At 31.2% G+C, this 12,875-nt stretch overlaps 2 protein-coding genes across 2 annotated transcripts; one reads left to right on the top strand and one right to left on the bottom strand.

Annotated features, from left to right (window-relative positions):
- Positions 1-9,871: 9,871 nt before the first annotated feature.
- Positions 9,872-10,595, bottom strand: LOC129304708 (protein DMP9-like). Its single transcript, XM_054944465.1, is given in 2 exon segments — positions 9,872-10,567; positions 10,569-10,595. Coding segments are annotated over 2 exon segments (654 nt in total). The 3' UTR covers positions 9,872-9,940.
- A 1,066-nt stretch (positions 10,596-11,661) lies between these two features.
- LOC129305525 (E3 ubiquitin-protein ligase MPSR1-like) lies at positions 11,662-12,222 on the top strand. Its single transcript, XM_054945529.1, has one exon. The coding sequence runs from the start codon at positions 11,662-11,664 to the stop codon at positions 12,220-12,222; it is 561 nt and encodes a 186-aa protein (XP_054801504.1).
- Positions 12,223-12,875: the final 653 nt, after the last annotated feature.

Raw genomic sequence — 12,875 nt, 5'->3', positions numbered from 1 at the left:
GAGCTTCAGTCAAATCATTATATACATGACGTAATAATAAGAATACTTTTTTTTCAAATTACCTATCATAAAATAGAAATTCATTTTCAAAAGACAATCTTAATATAATCAACGGACATCTTAATCCAAATTTTTAATTTTCCAAATAATTATTATTAACAATTTTTTAAATTATATGAATTGGTTAAAAAAAAATTATATTTAAAAAAACGGAGGGAGTATATACAGAATACCTAGTCCAAAGTTATCAAATTAATGGTTGAAACGAGCACGCGGGAATGTTTTATACTTTTTTTTGTTGTTAAATTTTCCTTTGTAGTCTTCGTATTACTTTCTGCATGGTGCCTACTCCACAAAATATGATAGCCGAAAGAAATATTAGCAAAAAAAAAAAAAATCGCAGATCAAACTGACATGAGCAATAAAATCCACATTAAACCCCTAGAAGAAGAAATAACAATGAAACTGAAAAAAATGAGATAAATCCATCATTAGATCCTCCTTAGTATTATGAGCTTAGAGATTGGTTCATGAATATATCAAAGCCATCTTGCTGAGCAACTTGCTGAAACAATGTCATTCGCATGAACATGACAAGTTACATTGTCTTGTGCGTCTATAGGCTGACTGTGAATACCGTATTTTGTCCGAATTTTTTTTAATTTAATAATAAATAATCAAAATATAAAAAAAACACAAATAAAATTTAATCCATTTTAGGATTATATTTTTAAAAAAATATAATAATTTAACAAAATCAAAACAAACAAGGTTAAATCTTAAAAAAATCTCTCTTAAATTATTCTAATCATTCAAAAATATTGGGTGTCAATTTTTTTAAGAGTTAAACTTTTCTCTCTTTTAAATCTCATTTTCCACTTAAAATATGTGTGAAAATCTAATAAAAATATATTAAAAAAGATAAAAAATATAATACATGAGGGCCAGATGACACTAATCATCACAGCCCTAAAAGGGCCTCCCTTTTTCAACACATGTGGGCAGCACAGACGAAGGAACAGAAGGCTGCATGGAAAAAAGGGAAGCCACGCCAGCAAAACCAACATGAAGAGAGTAGACTTTTTTGCCAAAGAGCACAGAAGAAAAGACCAGACTGAAGAAGGAGAAGAGCAGACGCCAGCTGAAAATGTAGAGAGATAGAGATGAAGAAGAAAGAGGACAAAGAACCAGAGAGAAGAAAGAGTGACACAGAAAAAGAAGCAGACCAAAGCAGAGCAACAGAAACACGAAACACTAACGCAAGAAAGCAAGCACACACATGCACGGAAAACACACTAAAAAATAGAGCACGAATGAAATGCAGAAAAGAGGAAAGAGAGAGCACGAGAATGAGAGCACAAAAATGAAGAGAAGCTTCAGCGAAAACAACAAAAGAAAAAAACAGAAAAGGAGGAGGGGAAGATTGAGAGGGAGAGAGAGCAGAGAATGGATCAAGAAGGAAGCAAAAACAGAGCATCGAGATGAGACTGAGGGAAAAGAAGGAAACCGAAAAGGAGAAATCGAGCAAGAAGAGCACAGAAACAGAACAAAAGAGAAGACCAAGAAGTAAAAACAGAGGTGGACGTGACGTCTTTGAAAACCAGCAGGAGCAGGCTTAGAAGATGAGCGCTCCGCATGCCTATGATGATGACAAGATGAAAAGCTGAAGATAGTGGATGTCAATGAGCAGGCTGACTATTGGGCTGCTAGGAACTCTAGTTCTTCTATGTATTTCAATGAAATCTACTGTTCAAGGTGTTGAAGCTCGTGGACGTGAGGACACTGGTCATGGCAGCTTGTGTGAGCAAGCAATGGCACAAGACGATGCTGGACGAACAGCTTTAGGAGCTGATCTGCACCAAACAGTGGGTTAACACCAGCTGTGGTGAGCAGTGGTCCTTGCCCTCGGTGACTTCCATTGTCACCACCTTCTCTACCTCTGGCCTCTCTCCAAGCCCTAGAGAAAATGCCAGACATGGGTGATTCAATGTGTCTAATCTAGGTACATTTAGTTTTACATGGTTGATTCTCAAATTGCCTTTCACTCTTTTTAATTACTATGTTTTAGAAAAATGTAACATGTGATGGCATGGGTTGATTCTTATATTACCCTTTGTTCATTTGTGGAAATTTATTCATGTGTAATACTTCATATGTTGTCATGATTTCCTTATAAGAGGCTAAAGTATAAAAAAGAGAAAGAGAGAGAGAGAGAGAGAGAGAGACATATATTTATGACTTATTTGTCGTGTGAGATTTTAAGAATCTCCGTAGGCATTGAGAATGGTTTCATACCATGTAAATCAATAAGATTTCACAGGTATGAGAATCAATTTGCAGGTATTTATATGGGCTTCAAAGGCCATTATTGAAATTAATTCTCTCTTTATAATAAATATTTAAGTCTCATGTGAGATTTTCAAGAATTTTTGTAGATACTTAAATTAATCATATTATCATGTGGGATAATAAATCCTCACAAAATCATGATTCACAATTTATATGGTAAATAAATAAATGGATTTTGTAAATAAAATAAAAAACATTTTTATAATTTAAAATTAAAATTAATGAATTTAAATTATAATTATATTACCAATCATATCTTTTGGTCATGTGAGGTTTTTGAAACTCCATAGACCTTTAGAATAATCGTATTATCGCGTGAGTCAAGTCAATAAGGCTTCGCAGGTATAACGATTAAGATTTTTATATTCAAAAATATGCATCGTATAAATTACGAATTAAAATATGTTCAAAGTGAATATTATTTAATCCTTTTATCAGTGAGACTTTGAATCTCTGCAGATATTCAAGATAATCTCGTGTCGTGTAAATCAATAAGATTTCGCAGATATGAGAGCAAAACTTATATATAAAATTAACTCTCTTTTATAATTTGAATTAATAATTTATTTAAATCTCATATGAGATTTCAAGAATCTTCGTAGGGACTTAAATTAATCACGTTATCATGTGGGATAATAAGTCCTCACAGATACAGTGATTCTCAATTTTTATGATAAATAAATAATTTTTGTGTAAATAATTATATAATATACAATTAAGAAACTTAATTAACTAAATTAATGTATTTAAATTGTAACCATATTTACCGATTATATTTTTTAGTCATGTGAGATTTTTTGAATCTCCGTAGGCTTATAAGATCATCGTATTATCGTATGAATCAATAAGATTCTGCAAATATAACGATTTAGTTTTTTAAAATATATATATATACATATATTATATAATTAATTAAATTAATTAATTAAATTTAATTCCTTTATCATGTGAGATTTTAAAATCTCCGTAGATATTTAGGATAAATTATATTATAATACCGTATAAGCTAATAAGGCTATACAGGTATGATGATTAAAATTCTTTAAAAACATATATACATACTTAAGCAAACTATTATTAACGCTTTAAAATAAATAAATTAAATTGCTAAATTCTTTTATCGTGTGAGGTTTCGGAATCTCCGTAAATACTTAGAATAATTGCTATTACCGTATGAACCAATAAGGCTCTGCAGGTATAGCAGTTAAAATTTTCAATCATAAAACATAAAAAAATAATAATAATTCTTTATTCCAAAAATTAAAAATGAAGAAAATAATTAAAATTAAATTACCTTTTGTAATTTAAAACACACATATCAAAATTTCAGAAATTGTTTTATTTACAAAATGGTGAATTATTTCTAATTAATTTCTCTTCAAAAAAAATTTTTCACCAACAAACTTTTAAGCTCGAACTATGTGGACTTTAATCCCTATTACAGGGTACGTAGGCCTAAGAGTCAGATTCTGAGTCAAGTCCGTCCTCCCTTGTAAACAAATAAATATTTCTCACCTAATTCTTATCAAACACATAAATATAAAAGAAAGAATATTAAAATAATTATAAAACCATATTAAAAGAGCACAACAAACTTTAGGTAACCGTTCTGATAAACGGGTGTTGTGGGGTGCCTAACACCTTCCCTACACTCAACCGACTCCTGAACCTATTCTCTGATTACGTAGATCATCCTTATCCTCTGTTTAATCGATTTCCCGAGATTTACTTCAAATCTTGGTGGCGACTCCTCGTTCGATCCGATTCCTGCTGCGAAGGCCGGGATCTCCACTCGCGTGCCGTCCGCGTTGCATTTTCCGTGGTGCGACACTGACCTATATAAATTTGATGGACATTTTGATTTAATTGCTGGAAGCACGTTCTCAATGAGCCAAGCTCGACTAATGTCTCCAGTGATTAAGGTAATAGGCTTTGTCACTATAGTGCCAAATTATGAATTGGCACTATTCCTTCTTGCGTGGCTCCCTAGTCACAAAGGGAAACACTCATATCTTTCTATCAAATAATTCATTATTGTTAGAGTCATATGATAGCAAGTAGTACTTCAATGAAATACCAATTCTTTCATCAATTTAATTACATGATGTACATATTAAATGTAGGATAATGAAGCAATATGCTGCTTGCTTTAACCAACTGACATTGCAAAAAAAAACAATTGATTATCGATGAAAAATTCCATCACTAATCAGTAAAAATTTCATTGCTAAACAAATTAGCAACGGAATCTTTCCATCGATAAAAACACCGCCATTGATTCGTTAGCGATAGAATTTGCAATTCCATCGTTAATTAGTGACGGACGGAAATTTTTGTGTCATTAAATAAGGATAAAGTTATTTTGATATTGTGACGAAATGAAATGCATTTCATCGCTAATTCGTTGCTAATTTTCCAACAAACTTATTCCATTGCTAATTTATTAAGTGAACCAAAATATCATTACTACATTACGTAGTAGAACCAATGCCAACCTCATTACCACCTAGTCACTTAGTGGACTAATGTCACTCCATGTCACTGCCATATCACTGCCACATCACTACCATGTCATTTATGCCACTATCATATCAAATATTATTACTTTTAATTATGCTTTAGCTAGGTTCAAACTTGCAATCTCATACTCTCATATGCCTTTGCGTCCACTTTGTTGCCAATTGAACTAAAAGGAATCTTCAGTCTAATTGATAAATTAAATATATAATAATTAACCCACACGCATATATTAATAAATATATTATTTAAATTATTATTAAATATAGTATTTAAATTTACTTATTTTTTAACATTATATTTATTTATTAATATGGAAAAATTAATTTATAGATAATAATTATTTCTATTATATTTTATTTAAAAAATTATTTTTGATAATAAATTTAATATTAAATTAAAAAATATTTTATTATCGTTATATATTATATTATAATTTGTATCTATATAATATATAATATTTAAAAATTTTATTTTATAATTATTTTATTTTATTTTGACTTTTAAATAAGAATAATTAAGTATACAATTTAAATTATTATTAATAACACACAAATAATTTAAAATAATAAATTATTTTAAATTTTAAATTTTAAATTATTTATTTATAGCATAATAATAAAATTATAAAATAAATTATATATAAATATATATTTTAAATAATAAATTTAAATTAAAAATAATTTGTGATGGAATTAGCGACAGAATTATGACAAAAAACTTTGTGACAAAATTTTTATCAAAAATTCCATCACTAAATCAAAATAAAATATCATAACCATTAGTGATAGAATTTTTCATTGATCAATTATTTTTGATGGATTAGCGACGAAATAATGATAAAATTTTAGTGATGAAATTAGCGATAAAAATTTATTCCGTCGCTAATCTGCTTTTTTTTAGTGTGAGAAATATTGATGCAAAATGTAAACATCATATTTTGTCTGGACTTTAAAATATAAATTGAAAAGGCAATAAAATACTAATAAAATAAAATAAGTAAAAATATATTTAAAAAATATAATAATTTAAAGAAGAATCTTCCCTTTTTTATTGACCCCAAATTCCTTCAATTATAGTCCCATCAAATTTCATTTGATTAAAGTAAAATTAGAAAATTTGAAAAGTCAAATTAATCATATTTTAATTTGAGGTGATTATGGTTTGATTGGAATGAATCAAATAGCAATTAATAAGATTCTAATTTGAGAGGATGATGTCTTGATTGGGTCATTGATAAGAAGAAATCTTATTTGTGAGTTGTGACTGTCAAAGGGAGAGAAGGGGTTCCTCTAATCAAGAAAAAGAAAGAGATAGAAAATTGGGGTGATAGAGAAAGCAGAGAGGCAGGCAAAAATCATTGAGTGTGCGTCATTATAAGAGCTCTTTATTTTATTATTCTTTTCTATTTGCTTCTCACTGTATACAAAGATTATACATCTTCATTGGGCATTGAATCTCATTGAATCTTGTGATTGTGTGTGGCAGTGTTGTGTTTACAACTTCATTTTGCTTCAATCCAATGAAATGATGTATGACGAACACACTTTCCAAAAGGAATAATATTCATATATATTTGAAGTTAATGAGTTGCAGAGATGCAGGAATATAGTATGCCATTTTTTCCCTTTTTTCATGTACGAAATAAATATGAGTTCTGACGAGCAAGGTCTTAAAATCAAATCGGATTGGCGGATTCAACCGGTTGGATCGAGAACAGATCACTAGTCGGTTGAGGCTGAAAAACTGGGGAGTAATTAAACCAGTCAAGAACTGAAAAACCAGTCAATGAACCTGGAAAACCGGAAAAACCAACGGGTTAACTGGTTCAGCCGATTCAAGAAAATGGGATCTGGAAAAAAATTGAGAAGCAGATGGAACGCTGAGACAGAAGGCAAAGATGAGAAGGATGAAAGAGATTTAGAAAAAAAAATGGGGGGGGTTAAGAGAAGGCATTTTGCGGGAAAATGCTACCTTCAACGTGTTTTTTGGAGCACAAAATTATCAGATCTCTCATGAAAATGGATGGAATGACACGAGAGAAGATACGGAGATGAGGAAAGTAAAAAACATTAAAAAAAATCACGTTTTGTGGCAAATAATCACCTTAGGTGTTGTCACTTAGTCACAAAACCACCTGTTCTATCATAAAAGCTAAATGATGGGATGCTACAAGGATGCAATCGATATCCATGGCAGCGAAGCGTAAAGGACTAAGGAGGAGCGAAGAAGTCGAACAGTAAAAATGGGGTGATGTTTTTGTCTTATGGGTGTTAGGGTGACAAGTTGATTCTTCCTCCTTCCACGTGCGAGGGATTGATGTCATTAAAGATTAATATTAATATTTTATGATGAAGGAAGGAACAGGCGAGAAGAGATTTGTTGCAGGGAGGGAGATTTTTTGAGAAGCCCAAAAGGTTCTGAAAAAATGTCTCAAATTAATATTCTTAATTATTAAATGTTACTGTAAGAATTTGTAGGCTACTTAAACTATAAAAAATGAGGAAGATGAAATGATAAATTGATATTTAATAAATATCACTTTTTTAACAAAATTAAAAAGATAAATTATAAATAATTAATAAATTTATTTTTATATTAGTTTATATGATTAGCAATGAGTTTATTTTATTATTTTTTATATGTATATTATTTAAAAAATATTAAATTAATTATGATTGGTTCAATCACAATTCAATCTAAATTCAACCATTAACCATTAACCCTTACATCACTATCTTATCAGGTCTAATGACATGTTCTCTTTTTAAAAGCTTGCTGATAAGTATGCTTTTCCAATCATGGGCTTTAATAAATTATTTACTCTGCAATGAAGGAGAAAAATGGAAATTAAAATTAGCTTTGCCTGTCCTGTACTTGTAGTATGCTCATGAAGGGGGTATTTTTATCATTTCATAAAAAATTTAACAACAATTAGGCCCCTTAAAACTTAAAATGCATTATCATATTTTGTAGGACCAAATTGTCTTTTTTTTTAATTTCAGAGAGATTTATTTATCCTGCTCTCTTTTTTAAAATATGTTAATATTTGAAGGTTAAAATTATTAATGAATAATTTTTTTTTGCAAAAACAATTTTATAATTCATAGAAATTTTCATTCAATATTTTTTAGTTAAACATGAAGAGAGAAATTTAACTTAAAGCAATGTTCACATTTTTTATTATTTTTTTATGGAAACATATATATATATATATATATATTTATATAAATTATTTAAAAGACATAACATAATCATATCAATTATAAAAATTATAATTATATACATTTTAAGTTATAAAAATTATTTAATTAATTCTAGATTTATTTAATTATTTAAAAAAATAAAAATTGCTCAATTTTATTTAAAAAAGAAAAATTCAAGAATTCTAACATTCATGAATTAGAAAATATAGCGGACAAAATTATAGGGGCTTAATTTTAACAAATAAATTACAAGGATATATCCATTTTAAAATTGAGAGAAATTATAAGAACCTACATGTTAGTCTCCCTCTTTTTTGTATGAGATAATAAAACTTTGAGTCTCTTAAATTTGTTAAAGCTATCAATTTAGTCTCTTAAGTTTAATTTTTGTCAATTTGATCTTTTTTTTTTTCTTATTATGTGAGTCTTTTCAGATTTAAGACACATATTAACTCTCAACATATAAATTAACTCTCAAATGAGTTTAATTTTTATCAATATAATCCTAAACTTGAGGGACTAAATTAATAATGAAAACAAATGTGAGAGACTCAAAGTTACATTATTCCTTTTTATAATATCATATAGATGTTATATATTTTTATCCCTCAAAATTTATGTAACCTTTATACACACACTAGTTAATTTAGACCTAGCAACAATGTCACTTCCCTTTCTTGAAAGAGTTTCTGGATTCGAACCTAGCGTTAGACACATATTCATACGCCCCAAATTGAGTTATCTGGTTTGGTGTTCTAGGTATCATATCTGAATATCTAATAGTAGAGCAAGCTTTTCTGTTCTCGTAACTTCATTTTGAAATTAATTGAGAGCAATCAGGAGGAATGTTAAGATTTAAGACAAAATTATTATCATTGTTAATCTGATTTGGAAAGGACGAAACTTAGCTTTACACCAAGGAATTGTTCAAAATCCTTGTGCGGTCATTCATGAATTCAAACGTACAATTAATTACTGTGAAAATTTATGCTCATGGATTGACTAGTGAAATTATTTCACCAATTGAGAATCAGATGCTTAATGGTTCTTTTGTGCTAGAATGGACAATTAGGAGCAGCAGAGCAAAAATTAAGAAGTACTTCCTCCATTCCAAATTATAAAATACTTTTATGGAAGATTCAATATCTCAAAATATAAGACACTTTGATAAAAATAAGGTTTTATTAATTATACTTTTTCAATACCACCCTTCCCATATATCATTTCTCTTCAATATTCTTTTATCAATGGAATATTAAATGAAGAGTATTTTTAAAAATTTATATTTTTATCTTGAAAAAAGTAAAGTTGTTTGGTATATTTAATGGGGTTTATTGGTATGTAAAATTTTGTCTAAAAGTATTTTATAATTTGGGATAGAGAGAGTATTACTTTTGCAAAATCTGCATAAAATGGAATATGGAAATAATTCATATGTTTATTTTTAAGAAATTAAAGAAAAAAGGGCTTTTGGGCCTTACTTATTCTACAATAATTCATGTTTGAAATCAGCGTGTTCTGAATCAAAACTTTATGCTTTGTTAAGTCTTCAGCGTGATCTCATTGCCACTATTTAGTGATGGAAGAATACATTTCAATCTCTCCCTAACTTCATGGTAACATAGTGTTGTTGATGAACATCTTTTCTATCACTATTTCTCTCTTTTTAAGTCTATCAAGCCCCATGCTTATAACGTCCCACAGTAGAATATATAATAAATTGCAAACTAGCCGAATTACAACAAGGACCTATGAAGCGGCAGTGACATTATTTAAATTCTGATTACACATGAACTAGAAAAACCGAGAAAGTAGACAAAGCGTATGTAGAGTACATGCATAATATCAACGAAGAAGCAAACTATATATTAAGGAGACATACAACCTACGCCATGCCTGGAATTAGGAAAGACGAGAAACAAGCCACTGCAAACTATTCCCACCATCAAAGGGAAACTCTCCATCACTTGGTCCATGTCCTTCTCGTGCCCTGGAAACAAACAATCCGTAACCCTGTGATCCGAGAAAGCGATCGCCACGAACACCATCACTGACATTATGGCGTGCACAAAGTCCGTCAACCCCACCTTGAATTTCTCGTCCTTGGGCACTTCCACGTTAAGGCCCGATTTGAAGACGGACAAGCCCTTGGGCGTGACGAAACCGTAGTAAACGGTGCCGTCGGGGCCGCGAAAGCTGTCGGTGAAGTGGAAGAAGAAGCAGGAGAGGGCGCAAAGGCCGAGGAGGACGTGGATCATCAAGGAGTGGACGTCGGAGCAGTGGCCGGATTTGGTGATGGTGGGAAGCACCATCTCGAAGGTGAGGAGAGTACCGGTTGGGAGGAAGTTAACGAGCATGGAGGTCTTGGACAGGGTCTTCTGGACACCCTTTGCAACGGCACGTCTCTTCCGGCCACCTTCTGCAGGAGGCTCCCCGGAAGTGCCGTTGGCTTCTTCTTTTGCTGGGGGAGGAGGGGTTGCATTGTACACTTTGATTGCCTATTGATTCATCAGTCTGATCCATCTTGCACGACAAAAAGAATAACCAATATGGTTCCTAACAAGTGAATAATATGGGATGGGTTCAGGCGGTTTGTGCTTAGTTATCATATAGAGGGGGCAGTTCGATTTTGAAAATTTTGGACGGTTATTTCAGACCGTTGCGCGTATCCTAATTTCTACGTCAATATAGGACAGCACATTAACATAATTTTTCGACTCAGATGAGAAGTTTGCCAAGTATCTATAAGGCTTACCCACACTTCGTAGTGATATTTTTCAAAAAAGATAGCGATGGGAAGTGAAACAGAGGGCTTTTTAAAAAAAAAAAAAATAAATGCATGACCCCTCCTGTAGTTACATTACATACTAAAAGCTTGACTTACAGTATGTATTTACGGCAACAACTTTTGCCTTTTTAACGCATTGCAATAGAGTATGTGCTAGAAAAATACTTAGTTACATAATTTTATATAATCTTAAATATTTTTTATAATTTAAAATTTTTATTAAATTTAATTAATACAACCAACTACGAATCAAATTAATTATGCATAATTTAATTAGAAAAGGTACAAATGTAAAGGATGAAGTAAAATTTAAATTTTACATGCATATATGATATATGACGAGATATTAGCAATTTAGCATTATTTAAATTAGAAGTACTATAAAAAAATAAATAAAAATTATATCTCAAAAATTGAAAAATGATTCTTTTCTGAGAAATGCCAGTTAAAATGCTGTAAACATGAAACGATATTAAATTTTATAAAAAGATCAAAATTGAAAATTGAGGAGACTTATTTAATATCTATTCTCTATTTATAGTAAAAGTTAAAGTGGGTGAAAATGAAAGAGATTTTTATTTAAAGCAATTGAGCGCACAATGATGAGCTGGGAGTATCTGTGGATTCTAATTTTAAAGCACACACAGGCGAGATGGGTTGTGATAAGGACCCCATAACCAGAATAGAGTGTTGCCCAGAAATGCCCAAACAAACATTACTTAGCACTGTACCCATGATGGAGATGCTTCCCTCTATAATATCACCTTCCCTCTTCTTATCATTTCGTCCTTCACCATCACAATGTCTTCACGGCCTAACTCGCCGGAATTACCCTCCTCCCCGGCCGCTGACGAATTGGACGACCTCCAGATTCGAAGGCTCACCCTGCTTCTTCCTTTCATTTTCAGGTTAGCTGCTCACAGTGATCACAACCGCCATTACGACGACACCCTCCTCGATCTTGCCCTCCGGGTCATCCTCTTTAACCCTGCCACCGGATCTACCACCGTCATGATCGACCGCTCCCTCGACTTGGACTCGCTGCTCGAGGAGGCTCCCTCGAAGTCCTGGTTGTTGCCCGCCTCCAAGGATTCCATGGCGGCCATGCCCACCGTCGTCATCACCGACCAAGATTCACAGTGTGCGGTTTGCTTGGAAGATTACGAGGTCGGGGACGAGGCTAGGGAGATGCCTTGCATGCATAGATTTCACTCTCGCTGCATCGAGAAGTGGCTAGGCATTCACGGCGCGTGTCCCATTTACCGATTCCCGATGCCCCTAGCTGATGGGGATGAGGAGCTTGATGATGACGCAACGGCGGAGAGTAACGATGACCTCATGCAAGCGGGTTTCGTAACCTGAACTATTAAAATTTAAATCAATAATTATAAATTTATATTTTAATTAAAATTAATAAATAAATAAATTTATTTAAATTGTTAATTTATATTTTAATAATTTAGATGGTATAGATACCAAGTATAAAATCTAAATTTGATATTTAAAAAGTTTAAACATGAGAAAATAAATATAATCTCTTAAAACTATTTCCGTCAATGTATATTACAGATTCCGTGCAAAACAGCACCTGCTCGCTCCAATTCATGTAAAAGAACAATAAAAATTAAACTCATGTTATTCATCATTATATTGTTAATAAATCAGGGCCGGCAAATCTGACAGTCTACTTTTTGACGGACCGTTTTGCGCTTCGCACGGAAAGATACTTTTGGCTCAAGAAAAAATTTAAGACAGATATATATTTTTAAAATAATTATATCTAATCCTCTCCCAAAAAGATTAATCACAGATAAAATTTAATAATAAATTTTATTTTAAAAAATAAGTCATATTTTCATTTCAACAACAACTCATTTTACATTAATCTTTATCTGTAATTTATTTTCTTGAAAAGAGACTGGATATGATTTTTCTTACATTTATTTGGCCAAAAAAACACGATGTATAATACTATCTTCATCTTAAATTATAAAATATTTTTAAAAATTAATATC

This window comes from Prosopis cineraria, unplaced genomic scaffold, assembly GCF_029017545.1.
Source record: "Prosopis cineraria cultivar Desert tree isolate PC_DT_omini unplaced genomic scaffold, ASM2901754v1 PC3, whole genome shotgun sequence".
Classification (NCBI taxonomy): Eukaryota; Viridiplantae; Streptophyta; class Magnoliopsida; order Fabales; family Fabaceae; genus Prosopis; species Prosopis cineraria.
Note: the sequence above shows the minus strand (reverse complement) of the source record. Positions and strands in the feature narration are given on the sequence as shown.

Coding starts and splice junctions, on each gene's coding strand:
- LOC129305525 (XM_054945529.1), top strand. CDS start 11,662: ATGTCTTCACGGCCTAACTCGCCGGAATTACCCTCCTCCCCGGCCGCT.